The sequence below is a fragment of the Corvus brachyrhynchos genome, unplaced genomic scaffold (assembly GCF_000691975.1).
Source record: "Corvus brachyrhynchos isolate BGI_N302 unplaced genomic scaffold, ASM69197v1 scaffold12, whole genome shotgun sequence".
NCBI lineage: Eukaryota > Metazoa > Chordata > Aves > Passeriformes > Corvidae > Corvus > Corvus brachyrhynchos.
The window spans coordinates 2,258,919-2,283,259 of NW_008237885.1; the positions used below are offsets into that span (position 1 = coordinate 2,258,919).

Here is a 24,341-nt window from a genome sequence, read left to right on the forward strand (position 1 = left end):
CCTTTTTTTTTTTTTTTTTTTTTTTTTTCTCTTTCCCAGTGATATATTCCAGAGTTCCTACTTTATGCTTTTCTAGGAATATAGCACTCATATTCCATTGTAACGTAGAACTAGAGAATTTATGGTACAGTTAACAAGGCAAATTTGGGGCAGTTAAGTGAAACCTTAGCCTTCAGTCCTGCTATGGTCATCAATGCTGTCTTTATTCCTCAGTGAACCTCAGGGGAAACATTATATTTTTTGTTTGAATGTGTGTACATCCTCTTGCTTAAAGCAAGGGAGCATTCATTACTTTGTCCAACAATGGTCTTGGAATTTAGACTACATATCATGAGGGATGAATATATTTTGCTCCATTTAATATTTTCTATTGGGATAAGTAGTAGCATTAGTATTTTGAGTAAAAACTGTGAGAGAAGAATGTCTTCTGGAACAGGCTCTGGAAAGCTGAATGTAAGGTTCCAAGCAAAACTATACTATGACTCTATAATTTCTGATATTATTTCAAATACTGTGCTTGTCGTATCTTTCAGGGTTTTTTTTTAATGCGGTACGGAGCCAGATCTGAATTTCCTTCTTCATATTTCTTTCCCTGTGACAGGGACGATTTGTTGCCAGCTGAATTGATGAGATGAGAGACTCTATCCTACCTATTTCACTTCACATTTTGTAAACTGACATACATCTACTCTATGTAGATCAGGTCCTCCCCTACCACAGCCATTTAGTGATATTCATTGGATTTCAGAGACATTTAGAATTTTAGTGTCTGTCTGAATTCAAACTAGTCACCCTCACCTCCTTTTATGATCAAGGCAGAGAAATTAGGACAGAAGATGTTGCCACGATGCAAGGTCTGTCTGAGAATGGGGTGTGTTGTTCCCTGGAGGTGCTTCTTTCCTTCCATAGAGTATTGCTGAATGTCAGGGTAACTGACATTTAGTTCTCTTACCTTCCAGATTCTGGCTTCCTTAAGTGAATCATACTTTATATTCTAAGTCTGCCTTTATTGTGAGTCTGGGCTAGAAGATGATGAAATAATTCTGAAGATAAAGATGTCTTTGGGTAGGTGGTTACCACAGCAGCAGTTTAATCTGCCAGTCAGCATTGTGTTTATCTAAATTATAACTTGTTTAAGCTTATATCCATGTTCCTGCATAATATGGACACTGGAAAAAGTGTGCTTGGCTTGTTTAGTTAGAAAGTGACAGAGTTCTGAGTCTCATAAACCAAATGATGATACTCTAGCATGATCACCGAAGAAGTTTCTCAGACATCTTGAATGAGTAAGTAGGATGAAAGAAAGATCTTACAAAAGAAATGGAAGTACTCAATTATTATCTCAGACAGAAATGCATAAAACCACAGTAAGGCAACACCTGACTTAAAAGGGTAAAAATGTGTCTACAAATAATGTTTATTTAAGGCTGTGGAAAGATCTGGCAGAGCTGACGCAGGCATGTGTTACCAGAGCAGTGTGAGAGTGTAGGATCTTCCTGTGCAAGCTGTGCAGAGTACATGCTTCAGCTAGCACGTGTCTTTGGGGAGGGGAGAAGCAAAGTGCTAGCAAATTCAGAGCTTTGGAAATGTGTGTCTTTAAGTAATTCCCACTGCAGTCAGCTCCAGACTTCTGGGAAGCAAGTGTAGCCAGACCACAAGGCCCAGTGAGGAATCCATGAAGAATCCAAGAGGGATTCATCTGTCTAAATGTAGACCTCTCATGCATATTGGGTACCTACCACTGAAACCAGTGCTCCCTTTACAAGAAATAAATAAATTGAGTTTAGGCCTTGTGTGGTGCAGTTCATACACTCCTAATGTGAGTACAGAAAGCAGGCCAAGTGAATTGCACCTAAACCCAGCTATTTCTCTCCATTAAGAGAGTATCCTACAAAGGAAACCCTGAGTGACTGGTTAAGTGTAGATTTCAGTAATCAAGAGAAGTCTAACATCAGGTGAGATAAATTTCATTCTCTGTCACTTCGAGGCCTACAGGTAAATCCACAAAAAGATGACATGTGAAATTGGTGACACAAGGAAAGGTTGAGTATCTAGCATCCAGACTGATAGCGTACAGCAGCCTGTGGTTATTGAGGAAAGAAAACTCATGGAAGACTGTGAAACTGTCTTTAACTTAGGTTTAATTCCTGGCTGCATTCATCTGGTGTATTTTCCATGAGACCTGAGCAGATTGTTCTTCTCTGAGTTGCTCTTCTATTCTAACATGTGAACATGTTGTAGCATATAAATTGATTTTCAGGAAAATAATTCCATGCATTAGAAAAGGACTGGATAAATAACTTAAATATGAGAAGCCAGGAGATGATGAGACTGTTCATATGAAGAGGGTTTCTGTGCAGCAGCAGGATCATGAGATCTTCAGAGCTGCTCTGACATTCCCAGATGTTGTCCTCATTCTCCCACATACAGGACAGGGAGACAAAGGGTAAGGTGCTGACAGGGCAGTAGCTTGTGTTGAGAGATCCCAAGGACATAAATTTGCTAGGAGACTCAGGAAATGTAGAACACACACAGGTGTCTGAAAGCCTCTGCTGCAGTTTTCCTTGCAAAATTGTCTTTCTTCTTGTTATCTCTTAAGTCATTATGAATTATCATGTAATTTATTTATTCTTTCTGTTGATATACTGGTTTTCACACAAGTTTATATGTAGAATGTTTTATTTTGACCAAAATTCTTTCCAAAATTCCACAGGCTAAATACTTTTCTGGCTTGATACTAATCGGTACTTGAGTAGAGTAGAAGGAGCCTGAGAAACAATAGTGTCATTGACAAAGAAAATGTGAACTTGCTGCCTACTTACTAGTCAGGAATTCTGTATTACTTGTGTGAATTGTGTTTAGTGATTTCTTTTTCTGTACCTTTGAGCATTCTTTATTTCCTCTCTTGCCACAAAAATACGTGAATGTACTTATCCCAAAAATGTGTTGGCATATGGATATATTTCTTTGCCAGCCTTTGATGACAGGCTGAGAAGTTTTCTATTGGGGGTGACCCTGTGCATGAATCCAGACTGCAAGGTTGCTGAAATACTGTTTTCTTGTACTTTCAGCATAAATCCTAACTATTGTAATTAAAAATTGAACACAGTTTCAGGTGTGGTAGCCTGACCCAGTAGCTCAGATGTGTGGTGTGGTGGGTTGATCCTGGCTGGATGGCAGATACCCACCAAAGCCACTCTGTCATGCCCTCCTCAGCTGGATAGGGGAGACAGAATATAGAGAAAGGCTTGTGGGTTGAGATAAGGGCAGGGACAGATCATTCACCAGTTACTATCATGGGCACAACAGACTCAGGGAAATTAGTATAACTTATTACCAGTCAAATCAGAGTGGGGTAATGAGAAATAAATTCTTGAAAACACCTTCCCGTCATATCTCTCCCTTTCCTGGGCTTAATGTCACTCCCAATTTCTCTGCCTTCTCCCTACCAGCAGTGCAGGGGAACAGTGAATGGAGGATGTGGTCAGTCTATCATGTCTCTTCTGTTCCTTCCTCCTCAGGGGAGGACTCCTCACAGTCTGCCCCTGCTTCTGCCTGGGGTGCTTCCCACAGGAGACAGTCCTCCATGAATTTCTCCAGTATGAGTCCTTCCCACAGATGCAGTCATGCAGGAACAGACTACTCCAGTGTGGGTCCCTGCAGGGTCACAGGTCCTGCCAGCAAGCCTGCTACAGCAGATGCTCGTCTCTCCACAGATCCTGCCAGGAGCCTGCTTCCCAAAGGGTCACAGCCCACTTTGGGCATCCACCTGCTCTGGTGTGGAGTTCTCCCCAGGCTTCAGGTGAGTCTCTGGTCCCCTGTAGACCTCCATGGGCTGCAGGGCCACAGCTGCCTCACCATGGGCTGCACCAGGGGCTGCAGGGGAATCTCTGCTCTTGAACCTGAAGCATCTCCTGCCCCTCCTTCTTCTCCTTGGTGTCTGCAGGGCTGTTCCTCTCACATATTTTCACTCCTCCCTCCGTCTGCAGTTGTTTTTTTGCAGTAATTTCTTTCCCCCTTTTAAATCTGTTATCCCCAAAGTGCTACTACCTTTGCTGATGGGCTTGGCCTTGGCCATCTTGGAGCCAGCTGGCACTGGCTCTTGTGGACATGGGGGAAGTTTCTAGAAGCTTCTCACAGAAGCCACCCCTGTAGCTCCCTGTCTGCCAAACTGTGGCATGCAAGCCCAGTGCGTGTGGATAAGGCAGTGCAATCACAGTTTGGATCATTGGCATGGCTCATGTGCTCAGATTTGATGCCTGAAAAGTCCTCCCTTGATAGTTCAGGGCAGTAGTACCAACAGACAGCACTACTCATTTTTCAAGATGTAGTAAAACTCGATAGTAAATAGAAAGCCATTCAGGATGCTAATTTGCAAACTGAAATAGTGCTGATTCTGTGCAGCCCCAACAACAGCTCCTTTATTTAAGTGTGATTGCGTGGGAAAAATGGAGGAACTTCTCAGTAGTGATGCACTAAGGAACAGACAGTGCCTGCTGGTTTCCCAATGACTAATTGAAAGACAACTGTCTTTTTGTAATTTTGTTCAGTGTATTCCTCATGGTGTGTCATGCAGCAGCAGAGAACCACCGTTGTTGGCGACACAGTGACACCAGGATGTGGGATCTGTCTGTCCTTTTTCCATTTGTCTGGGTACCCCCCTCCTAAAATGCTAATGCATTACTGAGGACCAGAGACTAGTGCTACATCTATGCCAGAAGAGCATGCTGTAGTGTGCTCCCAGTTTTGTAAAATTACATAGTTGTGATGGAGGGAAGTAGTCATAATAAAAGCGACACGTGTGCCACTCTTCTACTCACAGTTCTCTTTCCCCTGCACACTAAGTAATTTCCATGTCATCCTCTACCTGCTATTCCTTTTCTCCACACTCCAGCTTCTCTGAAAACAGCAGATTTCTCCTTCCTCATGTACTACATTAGAAGCCCATTTTCTTGTCTTACCTTATCTTGCCTGCCTCAGTACCTCCCCTTTTTCTGCCCTGACTCTTTCTGTCTTGTATAGGGTCTCAAATAGCAGTAGGAACCTTCCTATCAGTGTCTGAATTGAGCCATCTTTGACTAAAATGGCTGCTTGGACGCATATTTCTATTTTTGTATAGACCCATCAGTTCAGGGGTTTGATTGGTTAGCTGAATCCTATCTGTATGTTTTGAGTTAATTTCAGTGATGCTGATAAGTGAGTGTTCACTTTAATTGCTTTCAGATAGTATGTGGATAATGTGGGTAACCAATGTCTTTGGTACAAGACATTGTCTAACACAGATTCAAAGACAGATCCTTCACACACCAGAGAGATGTATTTGGGTGCTGAGTAGGATGGGGAGGAGTATTGTTCAGATGGTTTTTGAGCCAGTGCTTCCATTCATAACTCCTGAGCTTCTTCAACATGTTTTTCCAGTGCCTATTCACAGTTTTTGTCTTTTTCACGTTGTGTCAAGAGCAGCAGACAAAAGCCAATTCCAGGTAAATTGAATCCAAAGTGAGGCGAGTTGAAACCCATTTCAGAATACATGGTACTGCTAATTCGCTTTATGCCTCCATAAATGAGGTAGAATCATAGTTCATCTGTCAAAGAGTAAGTTTTTGATATAAAGATCTGAGAACCTAGAAGTGCTGATGACAGTGTCCACAGTGTGGATGAACTCTTTAGTCTATATGATGGCAATAATTTGCTGCATAGATCAAAAACTTCTTGTGGCAGAATGGTGAGGTTGAACATCCATATTGAATAGCACAGACACGACCATGGCTTTTTTCATTATACATGCTTATAAAAATGGCTAAACAACAGAGCTGTTGTTTAGCTCTGTGGAGGGGGAAGGTAGTGAAAGCTTTCAGTGAAGCAGGGGGAGTTGCCAGTTTTTATTTAGTATGGTGGACCTGAACTAATAGCTGTTGCTTCAGACTCACAGAACCACTTATCATGACTTTATTTTTGTTTATTAAATTTATTGCTCTAGGAGTTGCATTTAGGGCAAGAAATGCTGCATACTAGGAGCTTTTTAAGGATATTTTTGTCAGTGTACTGAACAGAACCACTTACGTGCATGTCTGGTGTGTGGATCAATCTCATAGACTGTCTCCTGCCAGGTGGGTAATAAATGCTCAGCTGTGACAGTTCTGAAAGTCTAACAGCCAGACCAGCTCTACAATGACCTCTGATGTAATGATGGGGAAAGGATTTGAGAGCAAATAAGGACCATTCACTCTTTAAAACAGGTAAATAATTTATTTTGCATGCAATAAGGCTATTAGGAAGGAAACCTTTCTTCGCTTGCCACTCAGATGTTTTCAGTGCAAGCACTGAAGTTCAGCAGTTGGCAGGTGGAATCTCCATCCCAAATTTATAGTACCACATTTATTAATTTTTGTTAATGATGCACCTCTATCCTCTGCACTTCCAGTTAGTTTCCACTGCTACTGCTTTAATGGAAAGTATTATCTTGCAGTGAATGAACTAAAAGAGAAGAGGTTTCCTCTTCTGTTTATCATCTGTTTACAGGGTTTTGATTAAAAGAATAAATGTGTTTCTCCAGCCACCTCAGCTAAAACAAGACCATCAATTTCTCAAAGCTCATAAAAGACTTGGAGAAATAAATCTGAGGAATTCACTCTCCTGACAAGCTGCAAGAACCTGCAGAACTTGCTTTCACACTGGCATCTTTTCTGCCCTTGATGTCATGTGCAAAACACGAGGATTTGTGCTGTGCTAATCCCCCTAATGAGGGCTTCTCCCAACCTCTATATAAACCCTGCTCAAAGCCGTGGCTGCTGGGCAGGCACCACAGAGTCAAAGCACCCGTCTTTTGAACTGCATTCAAGGCAATTAGAGGCCGGGATTAAACAAACACCCAACACCAGCATCCTCAGCAGCAAGAGTTATTATCCTGGTTGGCCGGGGCATGGAGCTGTGGTGAGGCCAGGCTGTCCCACAGTAGAGATCTCCCTGCTCTTCTCACTCAGGTTCAGCCGGGAGGCAGAGCCTGCACCCAGCTGTAATGGGAGCCCTGAGGTGGCTCTTCTGGGCTGGGCTGGGCTACCTAAGCTGCTGCTGTTCCCCACAGGTGCAGGCACAGTTTCCCCGTGTCTGCATGACAGTGGAAGCCCTTCGCCTGAAACGCTGCTGCCCGCCCTTGGGGACAGAGCCAGGCAATATCTGCGGGTCCCTGCAGGGCAGGGGACAGTGCGAGGGTGTGCAGGCAGACACTCAGCCCTGGAGTGGCCCCTACACTCTCAAAAATGTGGATGACCGGGAACGGTGGCCCCTCAAGTTCTTCAACCACAGCTGTCGATGCACAGGTGAGATGGGTGCTGGGGGGAGGCTATGGGGGTGGAGGGGTCTACTAACCTTGCTCCAAAGGCCAGAGACATTCCTGGTGGTGTAAGGCACAAAGAAGGCTTCAAATATTACCATTTTCCTAAAAATTCATCCATATTGACAATACTATTAGTACTTTTTCAGAGCAGCAGGTTTGAAGAAGTGTTTTCTCTCACATGAGCTTTTATGTTTTCCTCTTTGCCTGTGGAGTTGTCCTTGTAGCCAGTGATCCCCTTTCTCTGCAGGGTTCTGGACCTTTCAGTGCTGCTTTCAAACCTCTATCACTGCTGATCTAATCACAAGTGCAGTGAAGTTGGATCGGTGTGCATTGTTTGAAGATTCATTCCTCATGGACTAGTAGTTTGCAGCATGACATAGCCCTGTGCACTGCAAGTCTCCTGATGTCAGGCCAGGGCGTTTTCCAGGTTTGTTAACTAAATCTGTCTCTTACACTGATCCAAAATGTGTCTGTACAACCACCAAAGAGGCCATCCCACGCTTTTCCTCCTCATCTCCAGCTATTCCTTCTCACTGTGACTTTACATAGGCTCCTGAGTTTGCATGCTGGAGGTGAAATGGATCTGGGAGCAGATGTGCTTGAAGGTTAACCTGGCCAAAGGGAAAAGGTTCTGATGAGACCACTTCACTAATGCTGGCAGGAGGCAGTGAGCAGGAAGGTGAGCTCAGGGCAGGATAAGGTATCAGGATCCTTTCTCAGCAACAGCCCTGGCTGAAGGGGGGTTAAAATGAGCAGGAACTGCACCCTCAGCCCAGACTCCTGTGCAGGGCTGGCAGGAGATGGCACCACTAGTCTGGCAAAAGGCATGTCCCAGCCACTGAAGTCTCTTCCTAGGCCCATTTCAAATGAAGCCTGGGATTTCTTGTTGAAAACATCAAGTTGTTTGAATTTTCTAACATGGGAAGAATAAACTGCTTTCCTTCAGCCTGATTCTTAGAACAAGCTGAACGGTTTTGTCTAAAATATACCTTGGCTCTCACTACCAAAAAAGCCCGGACCAATCTGAGAAGGCAGCACTGCAGAGAGTTTCAGCCAGAGGTTAAATTTTCCAGTGCAGTTATCAACTGGAAACAGAGAGGTACTGGCAGATGACTTAAATGGATACATGGTGTTGCCGAAACGCCTCAAAATAATAGACTTTAGAGTATGCATCAGTTTTTATCTCTTCCTTGACTGTATTTCAAATGCCTGTGTGAAAGGACTTTTCCAGATGGTTTGCAAAAAAAAAAAAAGGATGCACTTTTTTTTATCTCAAAGGTTCTTATATACCTCCAAAACTTAAGTCAGGTATCACAAACAGACACAGATCCTGGGTCAGAAGAACACTGAATCACATGGACATACACCAATATTTACGCAGTTAATCAGAGCATCAAAACCTGGGAATAAATTGGAAGAGCAGTGGAGACAGACACGGTCTGCATAGTCAGACGTTAATTTGCTTGTCCAAGTAGAGATAAGCCCTGGGATTTGATATTTGCAGGACTGGATCCCAAGTTACACGAACAGAATGTAGCGTCCTTTCCTTCAGCCTTACTTCTTAGCTGGCTGCTCCCCTCGTCTCTTTAAAACCCTCGGATTCCTCTCTCTCTTTGCAGTTTTTTAAATCTAAATATACCAGTGATAAAACAGTAAGTGAAAGGCATCCTTAAGCATGACTTTCAGAAAGTTTTCCTGGGCTGTACTCTGCTTGATGCTGTATGCAAAACCATTTCCGGGAGAATGCTAAGAAGTTCACAGCCGTGTGGGATTTGAATTAGATCTGATGCTTTTACAGTGCTGGTGATCGTGGCTCAGTGTCCACTAGGGTTTTTTTGTGTTTTGTTTTTCCACTCAGTTTAATACACTGGTTGGTTTTCTGCACACCAGCTGTAAGTGGCGTGACGTGTGGTATTTATTAGGCATCCAAAGTTATGCTAACTGTGTAACATAATGGTAGGTAACATATGGTAACATAATTTAAACATTCTCATTCAAAGGGACATGGAACAGTGCACATCTCTGCTATTAAGGTGTCCTGTTTTCCAAGTGAATGTTATGTGCAAACTGCCTGTTTGGAATGGTTCCTGTATTGTGCAAACTCCAACCCCACCAAGGCTCTTTCTAGCACTTTAACAAGACAAACAGTCATGTTCCATCTTGGCACTGTTTAATTTATAGTTTAGAAATTGTGTGAATGATAAGCTATGGGAACTCCAACTACCATGTGGCTGATAATTTGGTTAGATGGTGCCAACTGAATGTGTCACATAGCTAATGGCTATTTGGTATCTATCCAGGTCTGGGTCCTGAATATTTATGGCAACCGCTACCCCCCTGCCCCTCCAATCCCCCCCACGACAACCAGACAAACCAAAAAGAAGAAAGAAAATCCCAAACACAAGTATGGATGAATGGCTATAATGGGATCAGATAATTTTTTTTCCATTTCTAGGCTTCAGCAGATAATATGCATTAGTTTTTCTTTAACTAAGGACAAATAGAACAAGATTAGAACAAAAGAAAGATCCAGCTTTGCTTCCCACTTTTTGTGCCAAGGGCCATGGTCAATCAGCAACTGCAAGTCTGTTGTCAGGATGCTGCACATTTCACTCAATGTGTTGGTTTCAGCAAAAATATCATCTCTGTAAAAAAAAAACGGGGTTATGGCATGAACGTAGTTGGAAGGTAGCAAAGAGTTTTTAGTTCTCGTCTAATTTCAGTTTTGAATTTATTGAATGTGTTCTGCAATTGGTTTGGGTGCACCTGATATTATTCAATATATATAAATTCTTAAACTGAAATGACCTGATGACAGATCCTGACAGTGTGCAGTACTGTGTGAAGGGGAATGTGCTAATTTGTTTTTGAATAAGGTGTACGTGTTGAATTAGACCAAGTGATGGGTACATGAGTCCAACCTTGAATATCGAGACTTGTAGCTGTTTACACAATAAAGCAATATTTCAGTGATAGCTAAATTTAGTTTATAAGAAAACTGTTATAGAAGTCTTGTGAACTAAATGCTATTTTGAATTCTAAATGATAATGTTGTACTGCTGGGATAGAGGTCTGGTATAGCATTTTAAAAACACAGTACAGAAGACTATTGTGAAAAACCACTGCAGTCTGTCATGTGGTTGCTAATGCAGATTGTCACAGTGGTTAAACAATGACGTAGTTTGAGTTCACTGAGGACTTAAACATAATTATCATTCTTTTTTTCTGCTTCCACTTTCTAAGGTTTACATATGGGCATGTGATGAACTTTGCTCTATTTTTTAATAGAAGCTTTTTGGTTGCCCAGGCAACCTCTGGGCTTGAGAAGAAGCTACAGTGGTGTGTGATGACTGGTGTTAGCATACACCAGTGATATTTATGAGCACATACCGAGTGTCAGGTCATTTAGAAGTGTGTTTTACTCAGTGCCGTGCCCATGGACTGACGCACTGGGAGAAGTAGCATGGTCACAGTGCCTACAGAAACAGCCAGATTCACCCAACTTGACTGAGGAAGAGCACCTTAAATGTTGCTGAGTTTAGGTACAGAAGAAGACAGCTCCCAAGGCATGTGATCCCATTTCCAGACAAAAGGGTGAGTGGAGAAGACGCAGATGATTTTTTTGACCAGTGTCAGCAAAATGGACATTCCTGGAAACAGTGGAACAAGCTGGGATCATCCAACAGAGATATGATCTCCCTGCTGTGTACCAGAATGACCTCCCACACTATGTTCTCTGGAAACCACAAGAGATGATAATAATCTCTGTTGTTCCTGGCATAGCCTCAGGAAAGTAGTACACTGGGTTCTTATGTGTTAGTCACTGAAGGTGAAAAAATGCTAAGGCATGAACCCTTCCATGTTCCTATAGTTCCTGTGTGCAAAAGGATCTTGAAAGGGTCTAACTGCCTTACTGAAAATATCTACTGTGTGCTATATACTGCTATCATGAGATTACTTTTCCTGCTCTCCTAGAGCTGTACCACCAGCAGAGCAGACAAGGAAGGTAAGCTGCAAGAGACCACCATTTCACAACACTGTCATGTGGGAAGTGCACACGGCAGTAAAGGAACTTTCTGGAAACAGTAATGCATAATTTCCAGATCAGAGGCCTGGTAGAGTGCTTTAGAAATAAATGCTGAATTACTGCAGTAATTTCTGTTCGCAATGTGGGAAATCCCACAGACCTCCATCAGCTTCTTGCCATTTCAGCTGCTGCATAATGGCAGTCCTGTGATGCACAGAGTCTGTTGAAAGAAAATGACAAAAAGCAAGTTTTGATATCATGAAGTGTTGTTGTTTTGTGTGTTTCTGACAATAGAACATTGCCAAATAGACCTGAGGATGTGACAAAAATGTTCAACACAATCAGCAGAAATACTGCAGTGTGAAATACCACTTTGCCTGGAAATTGTCTCCTGTTTGCAAGTCTCCACTGCAGTCCTCCTCACTTAGTAACAGCTCATTCCCCATTGAAAAGTGACTGGGGAAGTGATGGAAAGAATGGACACCTCTAATTCCCTAATAGATAGGGTGGTTACAGGAGAAAATCCTGCAGAGCATCAACTGGATATAATTAGCACCTGCCCAAGGGAAACAGGTGAGAAGTCATTGTTCCACCTGGCTCCACATACATACAGTTGGAGAAAAGCTTCTTCCCATGAAGATAAATCATCATTTCAGGCTTTTGCAACTTTCTTCTCAGAGCCTGAGGAGGTGCATAGAGTATACCTAAAATATGGATATTGTCTGGTAAAATGATTTCAGGCATCAAGACCTGCACAGATTCAGAGGGCCCTTCCTGAGAGAGGAATAGGCACCATCACAGCCTCAACAAGTGACCAAGAGTGTCTTGTTCTAGTACCAGCCCAGACAGCACAGACCTGGCCCTGCACTGACTTTGGTTCTGTTAGTGCTGTATTTCACTCTGATGCTTATCCAGCACTGTGAGTAGAAGGGTCCTTTAAATGACTGAAGGAATAACTGGCAGTCTCAAAAGATGTTGTTGACAGATCTTTTTCATGGTTAATTCCTGCTTTTTCCTCCTTCTCTTAAGGATTGGATTGTACCTGAGTGTGAGGGGTCAACAAATGCTTTCAAGAAGTTCATGGTCCATGACTGAAACTTGAGAAGTATACAGGGCCTGATTAGGCAATGTTGCAAGATATTCCTAATTTTTGTCATCTGGCCAGTTCAGGCTGGAGTATGTGATGGGCCCTGATAGCTAGGCTGAGGCATGAAGAATGAACAAGCCACAGACAGTGGACTACACCAAATGATAACAGTAATTGTGCTGTTCTGATGGGACCCTGAGGATATTGTGATCCAATCAATCTTCCATGTTCACCCCCCCCCCCCCCCCCCATCCATACCATCCATACAATCATCTTTGTTTCATATAACTATAACCTACTTGCTTTTTGTGGAGTATGTCTTCATCCCCTTTAGCCAGTGCAGACCCCTGGCTTTGGGTGCCTTCCCTCATAGCTGGAACATGGCAGCTGAACCCAGCTGCTTCTACTTGCATCATGACAAGCGTAAGCCATACATCTGGAAATTGTCCTCATGGGATGCCATCAGGATGTGCATGATCCAAAACCTTGCTGAAGTCTTCATGCTTGTGGTCCCTAACCTTAGCACTGATCCTCAGCTTCATGATAACATGTAAACTTAGAGATCTCAGGGGCTCTGAAGCAACAATAACCAACCTATGGTTGGTCCAAACTCTACAGTGAATCCTCATATCATGGCAGGTCTCACAGGAGTCTGTCACAGATGTTTACAGTTCAGCAGCCCTTACCCTAAGAGCTAGACATAAGCTTCGGAGCCTTGTTGGTAACAGCCCTTGTAACCTTGGGGGTCTTTGAATTTGGTAATAAGCCCTGTAGCCCCTAACAATCTGAAATCTTGCTTTAATATTAGTTGTTGTTCTGGTCATAAGCTCAAGCCCACAGCTTAGGGACATCTGCCCATCTGGGAACTTTTCGTAAGACTCTTCCTCATCCCCATGTTAGTCCCGGATCTAGCAGCACCAATACGTGCGGTGAGCAGTGAGATTTTGTGGCATTTTGGAAAAAAACTGGCATGGTTGTTGTGGAGTGAGTGTGTGGGGAGTTGGAGGGGAGATTAAGGAGGGTTAAGGAGTCAGTGCAGGTTTTTGAGAACTGCATGGAGATCCCAGAGGAACGCTGGTTGCCGTTCCGCTCCCCCCTGCCCGGCAGCATTGCCCACTGTCCTACACTGCTGCAGCCTGCCAGCACACAGGCAGGGGGCAGGTGTGTACCGCAGGAATGGCCGGCTGTTCCCCGTCTCCCCCAGAAACCGGGAGCAAGTTGCAGTAGGGCATTTCTGCTGCTGCCAGCTATCTGCCACAGCGTGCAAGAGGCCACACTCAAGCAAGCTCTGCTTTCCTGGGCTCTTCCATCTCATCAGAGAGTCTGAGCTAATATCCTCGAGCGGACCTGATTACTTGCCTTAGGAGTGGTGCCAGCAGGGAACGACAGTAGTGCAGTGTTTCTCAGGCTGTTATTGCAGCACTATTTAGTAATGCTTAAAGCATGACCAGCAGCAACCCTGGTGCTTGTCCTGGTTTGTGTTGGGCCCCAGATACACTGTTAAGAGGCACTAGTTTCTCATAAGTTTTGTCCTTAGGAGAACTGTTTTGTTTAGGGATTTTTTTTTCTGTGCTTAAGGATCCATGTGAACTGACCCTGCTTTGGGTTTGATCCTGGAAGCAGAGGAGTACTTGAGAGCTAGTCGAGCAAAGCACTTCATCACCGGCTTAACCTCAATTGCTCAGCTCTCTGTTCAGTGAGAGTCCTCACGTGCCTGAGGGCTTTGCAGAGCTCTGAGCACCTCAGGGCGTCGAGCCCATTACCCAGCACTTCCCCAGCTGGCTGAGTGTGATTCTTGGCCCTGCTGTGACTCTGGGAATCGGGCCAGCCATCCTTCTGGTTAGTCAATTGGCAAAGCTGCCAGTCTGCTCAGCTGCTGTCCTTTCCAGGAACCTGCATCTCTGGGGAAGAAGAGCACTAATTCTTAATTCTTCTGCATTTCACTGTTAGTTTTCCCTGATTCATAACATCATGACTGATTGTTCTCTCTTGATCCAGGAAACTTTAGTGGCTACAACTGTGGTGAATGCAAGTTTGGCTGGACCGGCCCCGAATGCAACAGGAGGAAGCCAGCAGTTGTCAGGAAGGACCTCCACTCCCTGACAGCAGAGGAGAGAGAGCAGTTCTTCGATGCTCTAGACCGTGCCAAGAAAACCATTCACCCAGACTATGTCATTGCAACTCAGCACTGGAGAAGTCTGCTTGGTCCAAGCGGAGAGGAACCACAGATTGCCAACTGTAGTATTTATAACTACTTTGTTTGGCTTCATTACTACTCAGTCAGAGACACGCTATTGGGTTAGTGCTTTTCTTTTCCAATGGGCTTTGCAGGTAAAGAAAAGGGTGAAAGTACCACTGCTGAACGAAGGTGTGTGCTTAACACAGCTGTGCTGCTTCATCAAGCACTGAGTCCCAGTAGTAGGTATAGAGTTGTAGAGCAGTTGGTGTAGAGACTTGTAGAGAAACAGTTGGTGGTGAGAAGCTGGTGGCCATCAGTAATCGAGGGAGATGTCCTTTGGACCTGCTGTGGTCTGGTCCCCCCACCCCATGGCAGCTGGAGCACACCAGTTGCACTCCTGGTGCATCTTCAATCTGACAGAGAGCAATGCACAGTCTTCACTTGAGTGAACTGAAGTGTGGTCAGGCAGTGACTGACTTCAGAAAGATGTTCCCAGTCCATAGGACAAGGTAGGTGCAGTGGCAGTGGGAAAGAAGTTCTGCAGTGGTGAAGGCACAGACCATGCAGAGATATTTGGGACCAGAGTGTTACTGCTTTCTGTGGCCTTCACCAAATCACTAAGAATGGGATTTGCCTGACTATCCACAGTCACCTTTTAAAACCAACCTAAGTTAGAGGTTTGGGTATCTAACCCCATGCTTTCTCCCAAATCCAGATTACTAGTCCTCATTGCTTTTCTAGACAGAAGTACCTATACCAGCCCCATTCCCCAAAGCCTACTTCTTGTAGGAGGAGCACCAACTAGTATGGCTTTTCTACCTGGCAGTCCCATGTGCAAGCTGAACAGCCCATATCTATCTCCTTGCTGGAGGGCGACTTCTACTCTGCGGTGGCTTTCATTCAGTTTGCCCCTCTGACACAGTTCCATTTTGCAGGGCTGAAGGAAGCAGTCTGTGGTCCAGCGAGAGCAAAGGTCCTTCAGGGGACAGGACAGTCATGTGGAAAGGGAAAGGGGCAACTTCTAGTGCTGCTGCAGTGGTAAATAAATACATATATGGCTTGAAGCTTTCTACAGTGATAAACCCCTATGCGGTTTGAAGCTTCTCACCACTCACCCAGCAAAAGGACAATACAAGAAATAACAAGCACAATTTGAAGAAAGTTGGAAAAGGATTCCAGATTACTATTGGCATGGAAAATGCTGAGGTTCTCTTAATAGATGGATGGTGTAAGTCTTGCAGCAGAGCAAGAGAATGAGATAATGCACATATTAGCAAGGAGTTAGGGTTTTAGAAAGTAAAACTGCTTTTTAAAAATCAAAATCCACTAAAGTGGGAAGAAATCTTCACAATGTCCAACTTTTTAGGGAATGTGAAGTTTTGAGAAGCACTGGAGCAAATATCCACAGAGGAGTTTGTTTCACTTGTCCCAAGTAAGTGATGTAGCTTCTGATGTGTGCACTCTTTTCAAAGATGCAGAGCAGAAGGTTCTTGTTTAACTCCTCTCCGGGCAATAAAAGAAGGTGCTGTCTTTCTCTCCAGCTTCGTTTGAAGCCTAAACACTTATTTTATCTTTCTTTTGTAGGTCCTGGCCGCCCCTTCAAAGGTATTGATTTCTCCCACCAAGGACCTGCCTTCGTTACTTGGCATAGGTACCACTTGCTGTGGCTGGAGAGGGAACTGCAGGTTAGCTGAACAGCCTTTCCTTTTCCTTGCACAGCTTCTCCCTTTTGCTCTGTCACCTTGTTGAACCAGCCGAGAGTAAGCTACTTCCTATGATAGTTTTCCCCCCAAAGTCCCAGGTGTTTTTGCTTACTGATCTTATTTTTTTTTTTTAAGTGAAATTAGTGCTTTCTGAGTGCTGAGGACTGAATGGTTTCTCAGTGTGAACAGTGATGTGAAGGTTATCATGGAGATTTTTTCCCTTCATCTCCACAACAGAGGATAGAAGATGTGAAGTAACAGTATTTATTAATAAGATTGAAGCAACACCTTCATGTAAAACTTGGTAACTGATATTTTTGGCTGATATTGGAGATACCATTCCAATGAAACCAGCTCTAAATATGACATATTATACATTTAATACATACATGTATTTAGCAATATGCCTTTTAAACAAATATATGTTTACATGCCCGAGAGTCAGTTGCAGAAGCATAGACTCATTTCCATTTGCATGACTTCGGTATTGGAAATGTTGCTGTATTTCAGCCTTAAGATCTCTAATGAGAATGGTTGCTTATCAAAATAGTTGCAGGATCTTGCTTGTGTGAAATCGTATCTGGCAAGCAAGCACAATCAAATGCACTGTACTCCCCTATTAACACAAGTTCTGATTCCTCCCCAGGGCCAGTTTTCTGGAACGAAAGCCAACCACATGCACAATTTTACCCATTACCCGCTTACATCACTCAAAGCCTCTTACTTGCTTAAGGCTCTATTTATCTCTACTCCTGCTCTCCTGCCTGGTCTCTGAGTTGGCAGAAAGCCTAACATGGCCAAAGGAAGTGCAGCCCCACAGTAGGGGAACTAGTGACAATGTCTTTGCTTAGACTGATTCAATGCCACAATCTTTTGGAAGGAGTTGGAGCGGCACTGTGAAATGCAGGTAGCTGAAATGCAGAATGAAATGCACATAGAGTGAACTATCCAGTCAAACAGCTTGAAGGAGTCCCTTTCGTTCTCTTTCCTTTGGAGGTGATTCCCAGCTAATGCATTTCTGTCCCTTGCAGCGTCTGATGGGCAATGAGTCCTTTGCGCTGCCGTACTGGAACTTTGCCACAGGTAGGAACGAGTGTGACATCTGCACCGACCAGCTCTTTGGAGCATCACGGCCAGAGGACCCAGGCTTGATCAACCTGAGCTCCAGGTTCTCCCAGTGGCAAGTGGTTTGTAACAGGTATGAGAATATCCAGGGGAAGTTCGCATATGGAAAAAACCTTGTCATTCAGCATTGACAGCATGGACTGCTCTCTCAGTGTGAGGGAGTGGCAGGAAAGGAGCCAAGACATCTTCTTCAAAACTGGAGATTGCCACCAGTTTATGTGTAGATGGTGCTGTGTAAACTTTCTCTCTCGTATTATGGAAGTATATTTTTTAAAGATGATTCTCCTAGTACAGGATTTTTGTTGATTTAGCCAGTTTATGGCTGCCAAAAGTCTGAAGAGTTTCCATGTTGGCAAGTATCTTTCTAACAAAGAAATGCTTGTGTGTTGGTTCTCTATAACATACACCCAACTCATCTCAGCAGCAGAAAAAGAAAACTGTTTTGGCATGTAGGAAGCTAGAGATAGGCTGAAAAGTCTGCTACGTTGTTTTGGATGAGACCTTAACCCTGGTATATTTAATGCAGTTTGGGGATTGACTTTGAGGTATCTGAGATTTCACATGAAAAACAACACAGAGCCAGCTAGGAGCTTGCTGCCAGCTCCCTGTGGGAATGTGCTGACTTGTGTGAGAGCAAGGCTTTGACAGGGGATTCGGATGCAAGATTGGGGTGCTGTGACATAAAATGCTGTTGGTTACAATATCCATGCATCATTCTTCTCTCAGCTCAGGGGCAGTGTGCAGTTAGTCAGACAGAGGTACCAAAAGCTCAGGGTTTTTGAGTCTCTTTTTCTGGATACCGAAAGAGATATTTGAAATTCCAGCTTTAGGCACCAGTTGGCTTTAAGTCCTGCCCCTACTTTTTCTCAAAGATAAATAGGGTATTGGTTTTTTCTTGAAAACTGAAGTGACTAAATTCAGCCTTGTCAAGGTAAAACCAAGAAGAGCTTTTGTTTACTTCTGAAGTTTCTGAAAATGCTGTTTCATTTCACACTGAACAGCACAGATTTTTTTTGTTTGTTTCACAAGTGTTACAGTGTTTTTCTTCTCCTTCCCTCTTTCTCTCCCTGATATAACAGATTTGCTCCCCATTAGTTACTGGGTAACCCCTGCATGAGCAGGTTGTTCTCGAAGGCCCTGAAAAAAGAAGATGCAATGCATTGCTATTGCTTTTCTTCTAAAGGGGATGAGGGATGGAAAGGGAAACCCTCACAGCTCACATTTCAGTATTTTTTTCCTCTTTTTGTTAAGAGTTAAAAAATAGTCCTTACTCAGGAGTGAAAGTTTACCAATTCAAAGTTGAAGTCTGTTTTACATTGCCTGACAAAAACTCTTCTTCCAAAGCCCTTGGAAGGGGAGAAGGCAAGATGGGAGTTGTGCTTTCCTTTTCTAAAGCATCCTCTCTCTGTGGACAATGAACCTGGTAACCTTTGGTCTAAATGACTGATGATCCAGAGAGGAGGCAGAGCCACAGAAAGCCATGTTATGGTGACAGTCCTGCAACAAATTAATCTGCCAGGCCATGGGAGGTGAACTGAGCTGCCACAGGAGGTGTCCATCCCAAACCTCTGCTCTCTCACATGTATAGCTGAGGCCTCTTTATACTGTGTGAGAAAAAGCCAGCAAACAAGGCATCACCTTCTTCTGACTTGTGCCTCTCTCTGTTCCATGCTCAGTTTGGATGACTACAACCGCCTGGTCACGCTCTGCAACGGGACTGCTGAGGGGCCGCTGCGGCGGAGGCCGCCCCAGGGCTCCAGTGAGCAGCTGCCCACGGTGGAAGATGTCAGGAGGTGCCTTTCCCTGCAGGAGTTTGACAGGCCCCCCTTTTTCCGCAATTCCAGTTTCAGTTTCAGGTTTGTCCTTCAGCTCCTCTAGAGCTGGCTGGGTCACTGGTTTTCTTTACGAGCACATTTGTCAGCTAAATGTGGTTACTTGATGGTACTTTTACCCATCCACAGGAATGCGCTGGAGGGCTTTGATAAACCAGATGGAGCCCTTGACTCACCGATGCTGAGCCTTCATAATTTGGTTCGCTCTTTCCTGAATGGGACCAGCGCTCTCCCTCATGCAGCTGCCAACGATCCCATCTTTGTGGTATGCCTTTTACCCCCAGCCTGATTGACCATGACTGTGGCTTAAAGGCACCTTTCTCACCAGAGATTTGCAGAAAAAGTAAAGCGAATTCCCTAAAAATTAGTCCTTTAAATAGAAAAGGAGGAATCCTTTATCTTTTCTTGAACACTGCCACACCTGTGTAAAGGTTGAATAAAAAGGAAAAATAGGGTAATCTGTAAAATATAAAATCAGATTCTAGGGAGAAGAGCTGCTATTCTGAGTCATGCTGCCCTGAATCCTTTCATTAGGTGGTATCTAAATTTAATGGCTTATATTACAATTTAACAGCAACAAGGTAAGGTGAAAGTGCGCCTAGTTATTTTAAAGCAGTAGATTGAGGGGCTTGTTTCTTTGCTTCAAAATGTACAGGCTAAAAGAATGTCCATCTGATATCAGGGTCTCTTGGGAAATAGAAAAAATGTGATTTCACTGGTGCATCAGAATAGTGCTGCCCTGCCATGAGCAGCACAAATAGCAATGTGCAAATAAAAAGCCAGTAGTTGACTCTGCTTATACATCTTTCTCCCCTAAGGAATTTGTGCCAATTTATTTTCCTCTTTGTTAGATTAAACCACAGTGTTTACATTACATATAAAAATTCTTTGTATATTATATCTATATATTATGTAGATATATTTCTTTCTTACCTTTAAGTTTTCAATCTTTTTTTTAAGAAATTAGTCCAAACACTTACATAGTGGTTTTCCAGATTGTTTCCCTAATAATTCTTTAATTCTTGCATTAGTTTATTTCTTACACAATGAAATTCATTTCAGTACGCTGTAATTTTGTACAAAAGATTATCTTCTATAGGATATTTTCCAGTTTTTTCCCAGGGTTGTAATTAAAAAACATGAGTACATCAGAAATTAGTTTCAGACATTCATAGTAGTTGTCTGAAACAACTTTCCTGTATTAGTCAATTATAGATCTATAAACTCACCTGATCAAATTCATGGGCACCTGGAGCTGTGGAGCTGGTGGCACGTGCTCTAAAATGAGCATGATTGAGTCAAATTTCCTGCAACTTTCCATACTTGTTCAGAGATGAGAAAGACTAAAATATATTTGAAAGGCACATTCACTGGAATGAGCTCAGTGGTTCCTCACCTGAGAAGATTCACCTGCCCATTCAATGCCAGCTGATGTTAAACTGTCTGGAAAAAGATCTTATTGTGAACGAGCAGCAACAAGAGTGTGTAAAGCAAAATGTCCCATGCAGAAGATGAGTTTAGTCTTCTCATGAGCTCTTCTGGTTTCCCATTCTGTAAATCCCATCTAAATTATATTATGTTCCTCCTGTGCGTTTGTTGAGTGTTTTAAAGGTGGTTGAATTCTGAAAGAGCTTAATAGACGTGCATGCCCATGGCCGGATTTGCAGGTCCTTCACTCCTTTACTGATGCCATCTTTGATGAGTGGATGAAGCGTTTCAAGCCCCCTAACAACACTTGGCCTGAGGAGCTGGCCCCCATCGGTCACAACCGGCTGTATAACATGGTCCCTTTTTTCCCTCCGGTGACCAACGATGAGCTTTTCCAAACTGCGGAGCAACTCGGCTACACCTATGCCATTGACCTGCCAGGTATGTCCCAGGACGCTGTTCCTGGCCAAGTCATGACACAGCTCACATTTTCCATGGCACAGGCATATATAAAATAAGGAACCTTTCACAAAATGCACATGTCTATTCACCTGCTCACTACCCAACATTAATATTTGGGTACCTGGAGAGATGTACCTGGGTGTTTTATGTTGTAAACCCTCCATTTTAAAGATTTTTCGTGTCCATAGCTGGGATGTGTCTTAGGGTTTGTCTATCCATTTGAAATTACCTTTGACATAAATCAGACAAAGACAAAATAGCAAGAAAGCACAGTATTTATGCACAAAATCCAAATTTTGCAAGAAGATATTAAAATACTTGTAAAAGGCAGAAGGGTAAGAACTGCATGAAAATCATGCTTCAGCTCCTTTTCCAAAGATTAAATCTAAGCAGTTTCTTTCTCCAGTATTACTTTGAGAGGCAGTAGGTGCTTATCTAACCTGTGTGGGCAGGAATTTCTTCTAAATGCTTACCATATATCTGTGGTTTTAATCTATGGAGACTGTTTAAAGGTCTATAGACTGCAAAAGATTGAAACCCTTGTCCTCAGGCTGCATTCATGCAGGGGAGCCCTACTTCGTGGAGGCATGCTAGCTGCTTCTGCAGTGCTTTTCTCAGGGGCATCCCCAGAATTTCCCCTGGAAATTGAAACTTCCCCTCTTATGGAGTTTAAGTTTTCCTCCCTTTGCACTAATGTCCCCCTCTCCTGCTTTGAAAATGTGGATGCCCCTTTGGCATGAGGCACTCAGAGAGGAACACGGGCAGCTTTTGACCCTGCTGCTTCTCAACTCATACCTAAAAATATTGTTAGTTCACTGTGAAGGAGGGTATCTATCCCTGTCTGTATGGCCTGTGTTCAGACAATAAAGCTTTTATATCCAAACCCTTCTCTTTCATCTAAAAGAATAGCTTGCTAATTGTACTTCAGGTAATCACATTAGAAATAAACATATATTAATACATTGCAGATTCTTACTTGAAAGGTGGTAAAGAGGTAAACAATTCATTTTGGGACTTTACTAATTTTTTGAATGATTGTACTCAACTTTTTTGAAGACTGCAGGTTGGGGCACAAGACTTTTAGTTGCTTTTATAGTCAGTGTGACATCTCCCTTAGCCATCTGTCTCCTCTAACCCATATGTCTAAAAAACTTTTAAATATGTGCAGTCCTCTTGAGAGTTTTTTTTTTTGGTGATTGTTTTGTCAAACGTGATTATTGCCATCTCAGTATATGTAGAATTCTTCAGAAAAGGAGAGCAGGCAATTTTTGCTTCTGAAAGCAGAAATGAAAACACAAAAATTCAGTCAAATGGAGCAGTGTTATTATAGGAATAAGCAATATTATCTTCGAAGACAGCGGTTCTTCAGAAGTGGTTCAAAATCAGCAGATGCGATCTGGAGCTGGTCAGCAGTACCACACTAAGTAGTGTTTTTAGTTAAAAGTTTGACAATAGGCTGCTTTGTGGTCTTTAGGAAAATTTGAGGGTTTTCTGTTGACCAAAATAGCTTGGAAACAGCTGTCTTGAAATGTCACTATAGAAAGAATTGCTTAAATCATTCATAATTTTGCCCAAATTAGATGAAAGAATGGTCTTTTTGTTTTGTCAGTGTTAATCTTTCCCATTCGCAACACTTTAATTTGTATGAATTGTTGATGTTTAAATTCAGCTCTAGACTCCTCTGGCAGGAAGCATCTCCAGCTCTGGTATGTGTCTCAGTTACGTGGTGTGTTATGAGCTTTCCCCGTGGCCAGTAGGTCACAAAGCTGCACAAGTAATCACAATTATCAGCATGTAGGAAACATTGCGTCTTCCGTGTAACTTGCAAAATTGAATGATGGGCTGTCCTCACTTCAGTTGTTTCATATTTCCAGGTTCCCTTGAAGAAACCCAAGCATGGGCTGTCATGGTTGGATCCACAATTGGAGGAGCACTTATAGCTCTGGCCATGCTTGTTCTGTTGCTTGTTCTTTTCCAGCACCGAAGGCACAGAAGAGGTTTTGAACCACTGATGAATGTGAGCTTCACCCCCAAAAAGTACATGGGAGAGGCCTAGTGCCCTCACTTTCTTTCTTTGCTTGCTCTTGTAGGAAGCGACCTTGATTGCCTTACTGAGATCTTAGCTGAGACTTTATCACACACTCCTTTGGCAGCTGACTACATTGTTCTCATTCAGGTTTTTCCCATTATCTTGTGAATTGTAACGTGTGAAGTCTCTGGGTACATATGAGCAAGGCTCAAGTCAGACTAGATTTTTTTTCATTATTAAATGTTATCTGGAGTGCGTGACACTTGTAAATCATCCTCTATTGATTTAGATCAAGACAGCTAAGAATCCAAATAGGAGAAAACCAGCTTGAATAACCAAGATAATTTTTCACCTCAATGTGTTCTTGATTTCATTTAGCAGTATTAAGATGTGCTGAAAGTTATTAATTCTACATGTATATTTGAATAACATACTATTTTACAGTTATCAATAAATATTCTGAATAGCATAGTCTTGTTTTGAGGTTCAAAATGTTTCATGCTGTATGACAAAATACTATAGGAACACCCTGGTTACAGTTTATTTCAGAAACATGATCAATTCTATATGTTATTTCCAATAAAGTTGCTGTTAGCAACACCAGGTAAACTCCGAAACTCCAATTCTCTGAAAATTTAAGAGCAGGATTTCCCTGACACCTATACACTCGTGTTTTACCTCTGTGTTAGCGACCTTGGACAGAAGTTGAAAGTAGGACTTAACTTTTTTGACTCTGATGCACTGTTCTATGTATCTAGACTTAAACTTCCAAATTTCCAAAGTCTGGGATTCAGGACTCAAGGTAACAGGATTAAGATAACTTTCATTACTCAGGTGTGCAGGTGGGGAATCAGGTTTGGATGTGGCAGTCGCCACATCCTAAACATTCCTTCATACATCCCCTATATATTTCTTTATTTAGACATAAGTTTGAAGCCCATTTGTGTGGTTCTTCTGTGTTGTCTTGGAACAGGTTTCTTTACATACCAAATGACGTCTTGAACAGATCCTGTCAGCTTTGGTGCTTGATGTATTACATTAATGGAGTGTTCCAACTTTGTGTATTGTGGAGTCCTGAGTGTTATAAAACTTTTGCTTTTGTAGCCTTGAATAAAAAAATTCAGTTAGCAACA

The 24,341-nt window shown here is 42.9% G+C and overlaps 1 protein-coding gene across 2 annotated transcripts in view; it reads left to right on the forward strand.

Moving 5' to 3' along the window:
* DCT (dopachrome tautomerase) overlaps window positions 1-24,341 on the forward strand; it is a 27,512-nt gene extending 3,171 nt beyond the window's left edge. Inside the window, exons 2-11 of one of the 2 annotated variants that reach the window (XM_017732638.1) lie at window positions 3,717-3,802; window positions 6,111-6,239; window positions 7,085-7,319; window positions 14,449-14,748; window positions 16,214-16,314; window positions 17,364-17,530; window positions 19,134-19,313; window positions 19,419-19,554; window positions 20,957-21,158; window positions 23,054-24,341. In XM_017732638.1, coding sequence (XP_017588127.1) covers window positions 7,112-7,319; window positions 14,449-14,748; window positions 16,214-16,314; window positions 17,364-17,530; window positions 19,134-19,313; window positions 19,419-19,554; window positions 20,957-21,158; window positions 23,054-23,235 — 1,476 coding nt within the window. In that variant the 5' untranslated portion in view covers window positions 3,717-3,802; window positions 6,111-6,239; window positions 7,085-7,111 and the 3' untranslated portion in view covers window positions 23,236-24,341. Of the gene's footprint in view, window positions 1-3,716; window positions 3,803-6,110; window positions 6,240-6,876; window positions 7,320-14,448; window positions 14,749-16,213; window positions 16,315-17,363; window positions 17,531-19,133; window positions 19,314-19,418; window positions 19,555-20,956; window positions 21,159-23,053 lie in introns of those variants that run through there. The other variant, XM_008632407.2, reaches the window with a different exon arrangement.